Source organism: Leopardus geoffroyi, chromosome C1 (genome assembly GCF_018350155.1).
Source record: "Leopardus geoffroyi isolate Oge1 chromosome C1, O.geoffroyi_Oge1_pat1.0, whole genome shotgun sequence".
NCBI classification, from domain to species: domain Eukaryota; kingdom Metazoa; phylum Chordata; class Mammalia; order Carnivora; family Felidae; genus Leopardus; species Leopardus geoffroyi.
In genome coordinates, this window is record NC_059328.1 from 119,354,673 (window position 1) to 119,371,636 (window position 16,964).

Genomic DNA, 16,964 nt, shown 5'->3' on the forward strand with positions numbered 1-16,964 from the left:
AAAGCCAATTCCCTGCAACAAATCCCTTAATATAGATGGTCTGTTGGTTTTGTTTTGCTGGTGGAATTCTATGTATTACAGATAGGCCGGGCAGGTGCTCTGTGCCCGGGAAGGGAGGATGAATCGGGGTGATAGGCTGTTTGGATATCAGGGTACTCACTGTATGGCAGGCAGTGTGTTAAGACTTTTATCACACTGAACCCTCTAAGCATCATATATCACAAATACCAGTATTATCCCCATTTTATAGACGGGTAACTGGGGCACAGAGGAGTTATGTGCTCAAGGTCACACAGCATGCCGCAGACCAGGGCCAGAAACTCCTGGCTTCAGGGGCACCTGGATGACTTAGTCGGTTAAGCATCCAACTCTTGATTTTGGCTCAGGTCATGATCTGAAGCTTCCTGAGTTCAAGCCCCGAGTCAAGGCTCTGTGCTGACAGTGTGGAGCCTGCCTGGGATTCTCTGTCTCCCGCTCTCTCTGTGCCTCCCACATGCTCTCTCTCTCTCTCAAAATAAATAAATAAGCTTCAAAAACAAACCAAAAAAACTGGCTTCAGAGGACAAGTTCCTAACCTCCTTTGTACTAACGACCCTTTTTGCTGCCTGGTGAGACCATGGAGCCCTCCTCTGAAAGATTCTCTCATATGCATGAAATACAATGCACAAGTTAGAAAGGACATAGTTTTTTAAAATTATCAAAATGTTTTAAAGCACAAACTTACGATGGGCTGATAGGTGTGCTTTTCTATAAATGCATTTTTGAAAAAATTTTTTTAATGCTTATTTACTTTTGAGACAGAGAGAGACAGAGCGTGAGTGGGGGAGGGGTAGAGAGAGAGGGAGACACAGAATCGGAAGCAGGCTCCAGGCTCTGAGCCGGCAGCACAGAGCCCGATGCGGGGCTCGAACCCACGCACCATGAGATCGTGACCTGAGCCAAAGTTGGACGCTTACCCGACTGAGCCCCCCCAGGCACCCCTGTAAGTGCATTCCTTTAACTAAACTGGTGGGGTCTACCTATCATGCGACTCTATGTCCTAGGATCTGTGATTTCTGTTCTATGCCATGGAAATATCTGTGATTCTTCTTGGTGACAAAGTCACAAGCGTTGCTACCTCTACTTGTGGTTCCTTGCTTACCTTCCTAATGGAAGAAAATGCTAAATTTCAATTAGAGTGATGATAAAGATGTGTTTTCTCCCCCCATCAAAATTCACAGATCCCCTTATTAATCCCAGACTGGAGGGCAGACTTTGCCACCTGGTGAGTGCCTGTTTGGCAGGGATTTTAATGGATCAAGTTCACGGGCACAAGCAAAGCCTGGGCGCACAGAAGGCACAAGGCAGAGACGCCTTCCCTTTTCTCCACTCTGGGACTCGGAGAGGCATGAGGAGGGAGGGCTCCAGAGGAGGAAACACGCAGCTGGAATGACTCCCGGGCCACGTTCAGCCCCTGCAACCCCTGGGGGTCAGCTCACCCTTGCTCTGGCACTGGTGGCCCCAGTCCTGGGCCCGCTTGCATTCCCCGCACGTCCGTGGTGTCATGGGGATGCCTGGCCCTGAAGCTCCCTCGCTGTTTCTCTTGGAGACAGAGGCCGTGGCCACCCCTGTTTCCCGCAGACCCTTCCTGTGTTTGTGTCAACATGGGCCACACTCAGCCGGCTGGCGTAGCCTCTTGCATGTAGAGTAGCTTTGCCGACTGGTAGCTGAGAAGGGCCAGGCAGAGGATTTCCAGGTGGAGAGCAAGGAAAGGACTAAGGGCCAAGCCCATCTTCCCTCCCACTGCTGGAGAGGGAACCTCATGAACAGCAGCCAGAGAGGCCCTTTGCACCCCACATCTACCTCCCTCCCGCTGAAATCACCAGGCCAGCCCTGGTGAAAAAGAAATCTCCCAGCATGACTGCGTGATTATGGCCTTAGCCTGGCTCCCACCTCTGCCCATCCCCCGCTTCATGTCATTTCTCTTTCTGGGAGGAAGGCGGGGGAGAGGGGACTAAATGCCCCGAGTGCTCATTATGTGCCAGGCACTTTGAATACATGATCTCTTTTGCTCCTCTTCACGCCTGTGAAGTACTTCTATGGCACAGATTTGACAGGCGAGGAAGTTCTGATCAGAGAAGGTGTCGCCCAGCGCAGTAAGCGGGCAGAATCTAAACCTGGCACTGGCACCAGGATCTTTCCACCTCACGTGCTGCTTTCCCCTGGCCAGCCTTTAAGCCTCCCTGGTACCCAGCTCTCAGGCTGCGCAGGTGTCTTAGCAATCAGAAAGTCTCTATCATACTAATTCAGACTAAAGTGTTAGTGACACAACAGGTTACTCCCCTCTAGAGTATTTGCATTTGACGAGGGCTTCAGGGAGGTAGCTATGCTCACTGTCAGACTCTGTTGTGTGGTACAGGGACTGAGCGGGATTATTTGGGGTGTTAGAGGACAGGAAAGGTGCAAGGTCTGTGTTGGGCTGAGTGGGAGCTGAGAGTTTGGAGACCATCGTTGGCAGCTGGGGTTCAGGAGACCACCGTGCCCAACTCCACTTGAAACACTGTTTTGACTGAGTTGTCCTCACCGGCCCGTCTTCTAGCCATAGGTCCTTCTGGGGGGAGCCCCCTTCTCCTGGCAGGGGCCGGTGAACCCCAGCCTCGAGCTCTGATTCTATTTTTGCTTTCACTGGCAGGAGGAGGAAGGAAGAGCAGGGGAGGCGTCTCTATTCTGTGACTTGGGGACTGGCTGAGTGACCAGGGGACCGGACTTACGGCCCTGAGAGAATGTCCCTGCTCCTAGTCTGCCTCCCAGGATCTGTCCAGGGAGATTCAACAGGGCTTGAGTGATCACACCCATTTGACAGAGGGGAAATCCAAGGCCTGGAGAGAGAAGGGACTGTGGACTCTTGATTGGGCCTAGACTTGCAGGAGGGAGGATAGTAGGAGGGAGGAGGGCTTCCTTTGGTGATGTTAATTCCTTGCCCTCACTTCTTTTTTAATGGAAGTACAATTGCCATACAATGCTATATTAAATTAGGTGCACAGCATAGCGATTGGACAGTTCTATACATTATGCAGTGCTCGCCATGATAATGTAGTCGCCATCTGTCACCATACAACATTATTACAATATTATTGACTATATTCCCTAGGCTGTACTTTTCATTCCTGTGACTTACTTGTTTCATAACCGGAAGTTTGTGCTTCTTCATCCCCTTCACCTGTTTTGCCCATCCCCGCCTGCCACCTCCCCTCTGGCCACCACCAGTTTGTTCTCTGTATTTGAGTCTGTTTCTGTTTTTGTTTGTTCATGTTTGTGTTTTAGATTCCACATATAAGTGAGCTCATGTGGCATTTGTCTGAATGATTTCACTTAGCATAAGTGAAGGTCCAGCCAAGTTGTTGTGAATTCTTGCCTTCATTTTTGTGAGTCACAAGCTTCCTTCTTCTCAGTGCATGCTCCAGAATCTTGCATGAAGTCAATAGACAAGTCAGGTTAGGTGTGCTTAAGGGGAAGCTATCAGGGCATTTGAAATTGGACCGTTACCATACCTGCCCTTCGCCACACCTCCTCCTGCATATCCCTGGATCCTGCTCTCCTTTTCCTCTCTCTTCTTCACCCAGAAAACCCCAAGATGTGTGTGCGCGTGTGTGTGCGTGCGTAGGGGAGGGGGATGGGCAGCGCTGACATTTACCTTCAAACCTTCCTCAAACCCCAAGAAGTAAGGAGCGTTGCTAACTTCTGAAGATGAGGAACAGGTTGAGGGAAGAGAAGTGACTTGCTCAAGGTCACACAGCTGGCAAGTGGAGGGAGGAGGCATGAGCCATTCATGCTTTTCACCTCATCATGCTGGTGAATGGGGGAGGACTTCATGCGTCACCTTCCCCGGCATGTGCAGGCACGCACAACGAGTTAGTTAATGAATTATGACCATGATGAGCACCGTGGGTGTCGCAGGTGTTTTGTTGTGCACTGGGGCCCTAGGCATAAACAGACTGTGGCTCTTGCTCTCGAAGAGTTCATAGTATATTGGGGGAGGGAGGCATATAAAGTAATTATTGCAATTGACTGTGGCAAATTCTCTAATCAAAGGCGATGACAAGCCAAGATGTTGCTCCAAGATTTTAGAGCGACTAGCTTCTGCTTCAGAGATTCACAGAAGGCTACTCCTGGGAGGAGGCTTTTGAATTGGGTTTTGAAGGCTAAAAGGAATTCATCAGGAGTTTGAAGTAGTCAGAACATTTCACGAGGAAAAAAATGAGACAGCCTGTACAAAGGCTGTGTGGCATTTCTGTGGCAGCTTCTGGAGACCATGTCTTAACCCAGCATTTCCCAGATTGGGTTATAGAAATATTAGTGCCCCTGCGAAGCGTAATGTCAGGCATGAGTAGGGCTTGCTCCGTTCTGGACACTATTCTAAGAGCTCTCAATGTATTAGCTCATTTCCCATGCAAAGCAGCATTCAGAGGTAGACCCTGCTGTTGTCCCCATTTCACAGAGGAGACAGTAGCACAGACAGATTCAGGAAATTGCTCAAGGTAAGACAGCTAGTCAATGGCAGAGCCAAGATTGCAACTCAAGCAAGAATGTTCCAGAATGCACGCTCCAGTTAGTACATCAAATCTGGCCAAACACGTCAGAGAAAAATAGCACAATGACTATTGGCCTAGTAAAGGTTCTGGAACATGCATCAGCAAAACAAACACACACAGGCACATTTTTTGACCAAAAGTTTTCCAAACCAATTTTACTTAGCATTACATTTTGTTTTTCTTTCAAGAATGAGTGCGTGGAAAAATCCTTTGGGAATTGCAGTCTTGCCCCTGACAGTGACTCCAATGGAGGCTGGGCCCTTTGTTTGGGGGCTGGAGGACTTTTCTGGTTCCTGATGATCTCCAATTAGGCCTGCTGCCATCTGTTTACAGAGCTGCACCCTCCCCAAATGAATCTCCCAAGGCCGTGTGCTCCTTCCACACACTACAATGCAGGGAAAGAAAAAGCATTAGAGTTTCAAGGAAGCCCATTTGGTAGTGTTACAGCTGCACTTTTAGCCTTGTGCTTGATTTCTCTCTCTCCTGACTGGGAGGAAAAGTAGTTGTTGGAGAGGGTTCGTGGTTGCCTCATTACAGCTGAGTTTCATGGTGTGTGTCTGTGTGTGTGTGTATGTGTGTGTGTGTGTGGGGGGGCAGGGTGGGTACAACACAGAGCAAGGAGCCAAGAGGAAGGAAAGGCAGGAGGCAGAGAGGGAAGAACAGTTCTCAGCTACCCAACCTCTGCCCCAGCCAGCGGGGGAACCCTCTTGTGCAGGGGTAAGGATGGGAGAGGGAGGGCACATGTGGAGTATCCGATGTTTCCACAAAGAGCTGTGGTCTCACACGGAAGCCTGGGAACATGAGTTAATTCTTGGATTTCTGAAACCCGATTCCTTCCTGCCAAAGGAAGTCTGGCAGCCGCAGCCATTAGCACCACGGACAGAGGCAGGCCTGCCAGGTGAGCCCTGGGAGCCTTTGAGCCCTGCTCAAGAAGCAGACACTCACCAGTGGGACTGGGTTTTGATAGAATCACAGGATATTTTTGATCTGCACAAATGGGGTCTTAGCTGGACTCACTGTCATCTATACCCTCCTCTGCTCATGTCTCCACAAATGGACGCAGGGTCCCAGAGAAAAGAAATGCTTGCAGGGAACCCAGAAGACAGCACCAAAGGGAGGGTGATGGAACCAGGAGACGTATCCACACGCTCCGAGAGTGCACAGAGATGGCCGAGGTCCCAGGAGCACTGTGGCACAGTGCTGGGTTCCCTGCCTTGTCTGTATCTTCGGGGCCAGGAAGTGTCCTCAGTGCCTAGCTTGGAGTAGCTACCCATGGATGGTGCAGTGGTAGGTGGCCCTTCTCCGAGGCTAAATTCCACATCTGTCTGCAAAAGGTCTGAGTCTCCCTCTAGGGGCAATCGTATGGCCTCAATGAACTTTTGGCTCAAAAGCCTGCTTCCCTCTGTAATCAATAGATGTGTTTTCACGACGTGGAAACTTTATTAACAGCAGGAGAGAAACACAAAGCCTGCAAGAAAAAAAAAAAACCAAAAACAAACAAACAAACAAACAAACAAACAAACAAACAAGAAGCCTCTGGTGGCCTCTGGAGCTATTGGCAGCTTGCTGTGCTGCCCAGGGAAAAATACACCCAGCACTGGGCTCTCTCGTCTCATTCTGCTTCATATCCTAAATGCATGTTGAATGTTCAGTCCCGGGGCGAGTCCTGTGGGCACAAGGAGCCCAAATGGCAGGGTCTTTGCTTGAAGAGCATACAGCCTCCTAAAGGGGAAAAGTCACTCAGAGAAAGCAGGATAATACAAGGGCCATCTGAGATTGTCACTTGTCACATGTGTCACCCCAGCCCTGGAGCGTAAGTGGCTCCGGTGAGGCAAGTCCATGTTGGTGGATGTTCTCAGGGAGGCGAAAGAGGAGGAAGGGAAGGTAATGTGAACAAGCTTACTCAGCCAGCAAGGAGCAGAATGTTTCTGCTTTCAGTGGGATTCCCCTTTATCTTGTGCATAGTAGGCACTCAATAAATATTTGCTGCACGGAGGAACAAGTAAATTGCACCACCCTGCTTGCTAGAGGGCTGGCTGGTGCCTTGTGGGAGTGAGGCTAGCTCAGTGGAGGGGGAGCCTCAGCTTGACTCACCATGACCTGGGGTTTCTGAGACAGCTGTCTTTGGCAGCTGGGGGTATTGCGGGGAACTTGGGCTCTGCATAAAGCAGACCGGGGACGGCTGCAGATCCACAGCTCTGTAAAGACCCAGCTGGGGCGAGCTCTTTGGAGAAGAGATAATTAAGGCCCTAGTCATAGTCTCTGAGAGGGCCAGGCGAGGGCTGTCCGGGGCTGGCTGACCCTCTCGACTCAAACGTGTTGCTGCTGCTTCCAGGCTAATGGGCCTGGCAGGCGCTTCCGCATTGGTCACCGAGCAGGACTGTCTGGATATCTGCAGGGGCTGAGGCTGGAGGGCTCTTCCCCCACCCCCTTCAGCTGTGAGCATCTCAGGAGCTACAGCTGGAAATGAGAAGGAGCTCTTGGGTCACGGTGGCCCAGCCTCTCGGAACACTGGGAGCTTATGTGCCCAGCCTCACCCACCCTCTGGCCCACGACTGTGGGGCCCTTGTTCCTGCTTGAAAGGACTGGGTATTGGTACCCGTCTCCCCACAGGATGCCAAGCCTACTGCCCAGCATCTTTCTTTCAAAACGATCACTCACTAAACACAGAGGGAGGCTGAGCAGCTGGGGGCTGGATTTACAGGGCAAGGACTACGATGATACCTCCAGAAAGTCCAACAGTGGTACATAAGGAAAACGGAGCTGGAGGCACGGTAACCAATATTTGTGGGGGCTGGGGGCTTGATAGCAAAGCTGGTACATGCACCCCACTGTCTCCACCAGCCCTGCACAGATTCCTTTGCCCCACAGAGACCAGTCTCTTACTGTGCCCCAGACACCCCTTGGAAGGTTCCATCTCCCTTCCCCAGCAGATCTCTCATCAGCTCAAATCTTGCCTGTCCTTTAAGGTTATGCTTTGTCTCTTTATCTTTGGACAGGCTTCCTAAATGCTGCGGCCACTCACCATGTGACTTGGTTTTGGCAGCCTCCTCCTGTTTACACTCCTTGTCTACACTACCTAAATAGATGTCTTACATAGCTGCCTGAGTGCTTTCTGGTTTTTATTTTTAAAATTTATTTTTATTTTTTTAATTATTTTTTAAATTTTATTTATTTGGAGAGAGCGAGAGAGAGCGAGACAGAGAGCACACACGCAGGGGAGGGGCAGACAGAAGGAGACGGAGAATCCCAAGCAGGTTCCTCACCGCCAGCAGCGCAGAGCCTGATGTGGGGCTCGAACTCACAAACCATGAGATCATGACCTGAGCCGAGATCGAGTGCCACCCAGGCACCCCTGAGTGCTTTCTAGTTTTTAGCCTTGTCCCTCCAACTGGGATGTAAGCTCTTTAGCAAGGTCATCACCTTGAATCCTCTCTCTCCTGCTCCTACCCACCCCACCCCATCCCACCCCTGCACAGCAGTGTTCTGCATTTGGTAGGTGCCCAATACAATTCCTACTGAGAGAATGAATAAGCAGATAATTGAGTGCATAAGGAAGGTAGAAAGGAAGGAAAGAAAGATGAGAAGGGAGGGAAGGAGGGGAGAGGAAGAGGGCGGAAGGGGGGAAGGAGGAGAGAGGGAGGGGGAGGAAGGGTGGGAGGAGGGAAAAAGAGAGGGAACAAAGACCATTTTGGTTTTTGCAACAGGAACTTGCTTGGCTGGTAAAGTTAGTGCTCCTTCCTTGCTCTCCTTTCTTACTCTTATTTATAAATATGTAGATTTGTCTCCATTTCCTCATCTGTAAAGCAGAGGCATACATCTCATAGAACATTAAAAGAACTAATGTATGGGGCACCTGGGTGGCTCAGTCGGTTAAGCGTCCGACTTCGACACAGGTCATGATCTCACGGCTCGTGGGTTCGAGCCCCGTGTCGGGCTCTGTGCTGACAGCTCAGAGCTGGGAGCCTGCTTCGGATTCTGTGTCTCCCTCTCTCTCTGTTCCTCCCCCCCCCCCTCTCAAAAATAAATAAAGCTTAAAAAAAATTAAAAGTAAATAAATAAATAAATAAATAAATAAAAGAATGAATGTATCTAAAACTCTTGGCACAGCCCCTGGCGGTGCTCATCAAACATTACCTATTGTTATTATTGCTAAAGGTATCAAACTTCTATTGCATTTCTGTGGTGAGTCGGTTACCAAGAAATTCAGGCACTGGGTTATCCCAGCTCCCTCTGGACTGCTGATCTCCCCCTTCATACTATATCCTTTTCATTAGCAAATAAACCTGCCTCAGTTTCGCCCATTGTCAACCTCACTTTCCGGATCCAACGGCAGCCTGGGGCTGCCACCGCAGCTCTCTGTCCCCTTCCCTCTCAAGCTGCCGAAGACTTGTCTGTGCAAAACTGTCTCCACTCCCTCACCTGACATGCATCGTCAGTCCACTGTGGTCCAGGGTTTTCCCCGGCCTCTCGACTGGGAAGGATCCTATCGAAGTCCTGTGTCGGTCAGGTGAGGCCAACTGCTGTAACAGATAACCCCGGCATTTTAGTAGCTTAACACCACCCAGAGTTCATTCTCAAGGCAGGTCATGGCTCAGGGTGGGTTGGCCTGGGCAACAGGGCGGGGGGGGGGGCTCCGAAACCTTGATGTCTCTTCCTCTTCCTCTCTTATCTTCCATCTTGAATCCATGAGCAAGACTCATGGATTCCACGTCCTGGAAAGTCCACCTACTTCTCTGCGACTATCCCCCACCGAGCTACTATTACCTTTTGCCTGCATTACACAATGGCCCCCGAACTGGTTTCCTTATTTCTTTTCCGTCCCCCACACCATTCACCACGGAGCAGCCAGGCCGATCTTTGCAAAATGTAGGTGGTATCCCGCCACTTCCCTACTTAAACTCCTTCGAGGGGTCTCCACTACACTCGGGGAAAAATCCACACCTTTTAACACAGACCCCAGGACCTTATGTAACGGGCCCATGCCCACCTCTCCGACCTTATCTCATACTCCCCTTCCCCCTGGGGACGGAGACAGAAGATTGGTCACTGCATCCAAAATGATGTCTCTAAAGAGCTTACAGCCTGGTTGGGGGGCACAGATCTAATTCAAAGAAAGCATGCCAACAAAGAGCCATGCCAGATAGCAGCTATATAATATAAACCCAAGTGGCCCAAGTAGAAAGAGGTATAAGGAGTCAGGGAGGACTTGTAGGATAGCTAGAATGGAAGGGGCCACACCTGTTCTATTCCCCACCGTGCACTCGGCATGTAGCACAGTGCCTGGCATATAGTGGGGGTGAATAAATATTTGTGGAACAAAGGAATGACATGATTCCTGACCTTCTGGAGCTCATGGCCTGGTGGGGGAGGCTAGTAAGTAAACAAATATTTGGCCGTATGACATACGATGGCAGGGGTGTGTATAGTCAAGGTGCTTTAAGGGTATATGGGCAGGAATCGTCAACTCTGCTTGGGGAGGGGTCAGGGAGGACTTCGGACAAGGAGGTGACACTTAGCTGGGGCTTGAAGAGTAATTAGGGATGAGTCCAGAGAGAGAAGCAGGGACAGGCATTCCAGGCTGAGGACACTGGAGTACAGATGAATTAAAAGTGGGGCTCGTTCCTGGTGGGGGCCGTTAGAGTCCCAGAGAAGGCAATGTGTGACCAAGTGTTAAACTATATATCACAGACCACGGGGGCTTTGTGAGAAGGTGGAGGTGTTGGTGGAAGAAATGCAGGCTGGATTACTAGTGGCAATTTGGGGCAGATTTGAGTCACAACTGGGCCTTAAAATGTAAAACCATGATCTAAGTGGAAGGCAATATGCTAAGAAAGGTCATAATTAATATTAATGAGAAGACAGTCACCGATGATGAGAATCACTCAGGGACAGCAGAAGCCAGGCCGATGAAGAGGGATGTCAAATGGCTCCAGCAGGCCACTCTCTCTGGCTCTGCCATGGCAGGAGGGAGGATGGGAGGGGGGCAGGGGAAGCACCTGATAACTCATGCGGTCTGGGGCAGGAGGCTGCCTGCTCTCCACCTGTTCTAGCTGCCACTGTCCCTGCTCCTCGTGGAGGGCTGGTCTTGGGAAGAAGCCCTCCTCCCTGCAAGGCCATTGGTGCTCCCGGGAATGCTGATCCCCAGGAAACGTTGCTTTGCCTGAGTCTGCGAGGGTGGGAGCCTCGGTTTCAAACACTCGCCCCTCCTTGCTTCTTCCCTGCCCAGATTCTGCAGAGGCAGAAACATGAGCATTCGGGGATGGTGGTCTGCAAGGCTGGGGAATTCAAACCGAGTCAGCGTCTGCCTGGAAAATGTTTGTCCAGGTGGAACAGGTGACCGCAAACATTGGGCAGTTTCGGTAGAGGGCAGGCAGCCAGAGCAGGGCAGTCTGAGGGGGCTGTGGGAGGGACGGTCTGGTCCGCCTTCTCTGCTCTGGGGAAGGGTAGAGCATGTGGGTGGTCTTGGGTCTCTTTCTTTTTTACTTTTATTTATTTAGTTTTTATTTTTCTTTAAATTTTTTTTAACGTTTATTTATTTTTGAGACAGAGAGACAGAGCATGAACGGGGGAGGGGCAGAGAGAGAGGGAGACACAGAATCGGAAGCACGCTCCAGGCTCTGGGATGTCAGCCCAGAGCCCGACGTGGGGCTCGAACTCACGGACCGCGAGATCGTGACCTGAGCCGAAGTCGGACGCTTAACCGACTGAGCCACCCAGGCGCCCCTATTTATTTAGTTTTTAAAAGTTTATTCATTTATTTTGAGAGAGATAGTGAGTGGGGGAAGGGCAGAGAGAGAGACAGAGAGAGAGAGACAGAGGATCTGAAGCAGACTCTGTGCTGACAGCAGTGAGCCCAATGTAGGGCTCGAACTCACGAACCGCAAGATCATGACTTGAGCTGAAGTCAGCCGCTTAACGGACGGAGCCACCCAGGCAGCCCCTCTCTCCTTTTATTTATTTATTTTTTTTTTTAATTTTTTTTTCAATGTTTATTTATTTTTGGGACAGAGAGAGACAGAGCATGAACGGGGGAGGGGCAGAGAGAGAGGGAGACACAGAATCGGAAACAGGCTCCAGGCTCTGAGCCATCAGCCCAGAGCCCGACGCGGGGCTCGAACTCCCGGACTGCGAGATCGTGACCTGGCTGAAGTCGGACGCTTAACCGACTGCGCCACCCAGGCGACCCCCCTCTCTCCTTTTAAAATCACAAATCTACCCTCCACTCTGCTTACTACCTACATGCCTCATCTTAGGGCTCTTAATCATGACGATGGAGGTCTAAGCTATCAAGAGTTAATAACAAAGCTAACCTTTACTGAGCCAGCTACTAGTCTCAGGTCTTTATATTAATCGACCCATTTAATCTCTCAATAACTCTGGAACAGGTGCTTTTGGCATTCCCATTCTACACACATGGAGACTGAGGCTCAGAGGGGCGCAGCAATTGCCCAAAGTCAGACAGATACAAAGTTGTAGACCCAGGGTTAGAACTGGGCGGTATGGCTCCTGGAATCACTGTGGCTCACTCATTTTAGGGGTGGCCCTAGGGAGGGGATGGAAGGCTCTCAAAACTCAGCAAGCCAATGAAGAATGGCCAGGAGCTAGCTGTCAACAGAGTTCACTGCCAGGTTCTCAGAGCCTCTGGTCGGGGAACGAGGAGGCCCTGAGCTCTGTCGTGTGGATGGGGGACACTGGGTAGCACCTTACACTTTCAAAGCCTTTGCGTTCTCATCTGTATAACAGGAGAGTAACTGCTAATCCGTAGGGATGCTGGGAGGAGAAAATGAAGGAGCACATACATGGAAAGCACCTGATGCATCAAAGTGGGTGCCCAGCAAATGGGCTTCTATTCTCCTTTCTCTCCTGGGTAAAAAGTCTGCTCCAGCCTACATTCAGTCATCTTTTCCACAAATATGCATTAAAGGCCTATATGGACCAGGTGACAGATCTTACGTGACGCCCAGGGAAATCCACCCACAAAGAAAGAGGCTGCAGCAACGTGGGCTGGGGTGGAAAAATGACCCAGAGTGACCAGAGGAACAAAATGGATTTTTAAGCAACCCACAAGAACACCGTACCTGATAGATGAATGTTCCTCTCGAAGCCATAGCCTCAGGAGGGCGCACGGTGGTTCCGGGGATACTGACGGGTTGCCAAGCACTTGGCACCAGCACTTGGAGTTTCTTCGCAGGCCCAGCCCCAGGCATTCCCATGTCAGGGAGGGCTGGAGCAGGTGCTGGCCTTTTAGGAAAATGGTCTCAGAGAAGCGAATGTTCAAAGTCGCACGGCTGCTCGGGACGAGAACAGAACCAGGGGACCGGGGCTTTTGAGTTCTGAGCTGGAGGTCTTCCTGTACCCAGGAGTACTTCTCATCCTCCCTTTCTCCTCACATGCTGCACCAGAGATGGGGAATTCTTCTCTCAATCTGGTGTCACTTCTTATTCAAAACTTTGTCTCCGATTGGCTTTGGACTTTTTTTTTTTTTTTTTTTTGGTAAATATATAACTAAACCCACCTCAGTAGGAGGGAGCTGCGGGTGTTCAAAGGAACCTGTCTGTGGATCTGCCTGGGAGTGGGAGTTGGCTGTGCTAAGGTTACCGCCAAATGCGGGGCGATTTGCATTTAAATGATCTTTAGGCAGAGGATAAGGCCCGTGATTTTCTTGGTGGAAGAAAGGGGCCGAGGGCTAATAAAGACTCGTGTTGGGGCTTTTGGGCTTTTCAAAGAGTCATTCAAAGAGTTGGTGGGGTGGTCTTTTGGAGTCCTCGGGCCAGGGGCGTGAAAGACCTTCCAGAAGCAAGACTGATTTCATTCTGAAGAAGGTAAGTCAGGAGGGCTTTTGGAAAGTCCTTCGTTCCAGGGCCTCACGGGACTGAGCTGCCCCTGGACTCGGTGGTTGGAAGCCGGGCCCTGCTTGCTGGCACGGGGGTGGATTAGGTGACCCACCAAGGACCCTGCTGGTACCGGGGTTCCGGGATACTTCGAGGCGGTGAGGCGTTGCGGTGCGCCCGTGAGTGCGCGCGTGGGCGTTGGTGTGCGGTGGGTGGGAGGCGCGTGCGGGCCGCCGCGGGTGGGTGTGTCTGAGGCGCGGGGGCCGGGCAGCGCCCGCTGCGCCCACTTGTGGCTCCCGGGCGCCGCAGGAGAGACCGCGCCTTTGCCGCCTCTGCCGAGGACGCCGCGGGATAGGAGGAGGACCGAGGGCTGATGACATGAGGGCGCCGTCTCCCGAGTGATGGCAGCGCGCGCTGCCTCGCCGCCTCCGCCGCTCAGCCCCGGACTCCTTACGTCAGGGTAGCTGGGTCCCCCCTCCGCGCGGGAGCCAGCGAGCAGCGGGAGAGCAGAGCAGAGCGCGCCACGGAGCCGGGGCGCCCTCATTGCGCGCCGCACCCCGCCGAGCCCCGCCGAGCCCCGCCGAGCCGGGCACCAGGCAGCGCCGCCGAGCCCGCGCGGGACGCCGCATCCGCACCCGTCGCTCCCAGCCGCCGCCGCCCGGACCCGTGGGGCGCCGGGCTCAGCCTGGGCGCCCCCCGCCATGCGCGCCGGGGTCCGCGGCTTCCCCGAGCAGCCCCAGCGCGGTGGGCACCGGCACCGGGGCCGAGGCGCCTCTCGCTAGAAGTGGTCGGGCGCCCGGAGCAGGGGGTCGCCACGTCGGGGACGCGGCCCGGACTCGCGGAGTCGGCCCCTGAGCGCGGGGAGCGGGGCCGCCCGCGCCGCCCCACCATTACCTCCCCGGGCGGCAAGGAGGAGCTGGTGGCGGTCGCCTCCCGGCTGTGGCAGCGGCGGCGGCGCGCCTGCCTGGCGGCCGTCGGCGTGCTCCTGGCCATGGCTCTGGGGCTGCTCATCGCCGTGCCGTTGCTGCTGCAGGCGGCGCCCCCCGGCGCGGCGCACTACGAGATGATGGGCACCTGCCGCATGATCTGCGACCCGTACAGCGCCGCACCCGGCGCGGGGCCCGCGGGAGCCAAGGCGCCGCCGCCCGGACCCAGCACTGCCGCCCTGGAAGTCATGCAAGACCTGAGCGCCAACCCCCCTCCCCCTTTCATCCAGGGACCCAAGGGCGACCCGGGGCGACCCGGCAAGCCCGGGCCGCGGGGGCCCCCTGGAGAGCCGGGCCCTCCTGGACCCAGGGGTCCCCCAGGGGAGAAGGGCGACTCGGGGCGGCCCGGGCTGCCCGGGCTGCAGCTGACGGCAGGCACGGCAGGCGGTGTCGGGGTGGTCGGTGGCGGAACCGGGGGCGGTGGCGACTCTGAAGGCGAGGTGACCGGCGCGCTGAGCGCCGCCTTCAGCGGTCCTAAGATCGCTTTCTACGTGGGTCTCAAGAGCCCCCACGAAGGCTACGAGGTGCTCAAGTTTGACGACGTGGTCACCAATCTCGGCAATCACTACGACCCCACTACCGGCAAGTTCAGCTGCCAGGTGCGCGGCATCTACTTCTTCACCTACCACATCCTCATGCGTGGCGGCGACGGCACCAGCATGTGGGCGGACCTCTGCAAGAACGGGCAGGTCAGTACCCCTTCACCGCCTGCCGGCCCCCGCAAACCCCCGCAGACTCTCGTCCCCACCCCGCGCTCCAACCCGCCTGGGAAACCAGACTCCTTTTTCCCCACTCGCGAACGCCCAAGCGAGCCCCGGGGAGTGAGCGCGCCTCAGCATCCCGCTTCCCAACGCGCCCTGGTCGCGTTTGTACGAGGGTGGCGCGGGAGGCTGTGCCCGGAGCGCCCAGAGACCTCGCCACCCCAAGTGCGCTTTCCAGCTGCTCGCGTACCCGCTGGCAGTCCGGCGGGCTCCTCGGACTCCTTTAGCCCTCCCTTTTTCCTTTAGCTCTCCCTTGGCGCCCCCGTTGCCCTTTGCCCTACAGCCTTCTTTCTTCTTGGCCCTTGTCCCCTGGTTCTGCCCCTTCCCCGCTGGGTCAGGGTTTATGAAGCCCCCTCTCTTCCTCCTTCCTGAACTTGACTTGCTGGCTGCCGGGAGAGGAGGGGACCGGAAAGGAGTTGGCCAAGTTGGAGAGAGAGAGAGAGAGAGAGAGAGAGAGAGAGAGAGAGAGAGAAGCCTGGGTGGGAGTGTGAACCCTGGAGCCTGGGGCAGAGGCCGGCGGGGTTGAGGGGCGCCGTGTGGGGGTTGGGTAAGACCCAGACAGAGGTGCCCTGGCCCACCTGTTCTGGCGGCTCGCCCCCAGGTCCGGGCCAGCGCCATCGCTCAGGACGCCGACCAGAACTACGACTACGCCAGTAACAGCGTGGTGCTGCACCTCGATTCAGGGGACGAGGTGTACGTGAAGCTGGACGGCGGCAAGGCGCACGGAGGCAATAACAACAAATACAGCACGTTCTCCGGCTTTCTTCTGTACCCGGATTAGGAGCGCAGGCAGCGCGAGGTGGAGTGGCTTCGGGCAGCCCTGGGCCCGTGGCGGAGAGCTGTTCCCTGGCTGGAGAGGACCACTCTCGCTTCATAACTCTTCCTGATATCTATGGAAAAGACACATCCCTGCTGTCCTCCCTGCCCCCCTCCAGACCTCAGCGTGTCTGCAACTCACCAAGCTCGCTCAGCTCTGGGCTGTCCTCCCGGTCCCTGTCCCCAACCTGGGGAGGGAGAAGGGGATGCCCTAGTGGCGAGGTGAGCGGGAACCTGAACCCCAGAGGTGGAGGCAGCTCAGTGCAGACTTTGCAAACGTGATTGGACTGGACAGGCCCGGCGGGAGGCCTGCCCTTCCAGCCCTCCTCCCTCTCCGAGTCCCCTGAGACGGAGGGCTCCCAGCCCTGGCCATCGAGGTAGGCCAAAGTGAGCAGGAGCTCCCTGGGGCATCCTTCTTCGTGACCCCAAAATACCTGTGCAAATTTCCCTGTCCATCAGCCAAAACCACCCGCAGCAGAATCCCAGCAAACGGAAAATTCACCTCTCCACCGCACTCCCGGGTCAGACCCACCTTGATGCATTAAATTATGTTTTTAGACCATGGGCTCTGACTCTTTCTCCGCGCGGCCCCAGGACCCAGCCTCCAGACATCCACCTTGACATTAGGACCTTAACTGGGCCCTGCATAGCCTCATCTGTGTCCTGCTTGCCAGCCGCTGCCTTGGCCCTGCCACCTTGGGTGGGTGAAAAGATGTGGGGAGTAGGGCAGCAGCCTCCCTCCTTTTAGAGATGTCCTCCCCTGGACGGCAGCCTTTAACTGGAAGAGCCCAGAGGAGGGGGGTGGGTAGTTAGAGGCTGTAGGAGAGGATAGCCTTGTGGGAGAAGGTCAACGGGCAAGCGTTTCTGGAGGAGGAAGGGGAAGAGAAGGCACCTCTTTGAGGGGGAGCCAGGAACGAGGCACTTGTCAGCAGGTGATCTTTGAGATGTTTGCCCCAAAGGGAAGCACAGAAGTCCCCCCGGCAGAAATACACCCAC

At 54.1% G+C, this 16,964-nt stretch overlaps 1 protein-coding gene across 1 annotated transcript; it reads left to right on the forward strand.

Annotated features, from left to right (window-relative positions):
* Nucleotides 1-13,710: 13,710 nt before the first annotated feature.
* On the forward strand, nucleotides 13,711-16,532 carry C1QL2 (complement C1q like 2). Its single transcript, XM_045479551.1, has 2 exons — nucleotides 13,711-15,080; nucleotides 15,754-16,532. Exons 1-2 carry the CDS (start codon nucleotides 14,397-14,399, stop codon nucleotides 15,931-15,933), a joined length of 864 nt encoding a protein of 287 aa, XP_045335507.1. The 5' UTR covers nucleotides 13,711-14,396; the 3' UTR covers nucleotides 15,934-16,532.
* Nucleotides 16,533-16,964: the final 432 nt, after the last annotated feature.

Bases quoted from the DNA above. Each gene is read 5' to 3' on its own strand.
- C1QL2 (XM_045479551.1), top strand. From the start codon at position 14,397: ATGGCTCTGGGGCTGCTCATCGCCGTGCCGTTGCTGCTGCAGGCGGCG. The intron at 15,081-15,753 runs GTCAGTACCCCT...GCTCGCCCCCAG, and splicing joins ACCTCTGCAAGAACGGGCAG to GTCCGGGCCAGCGCCATCGC.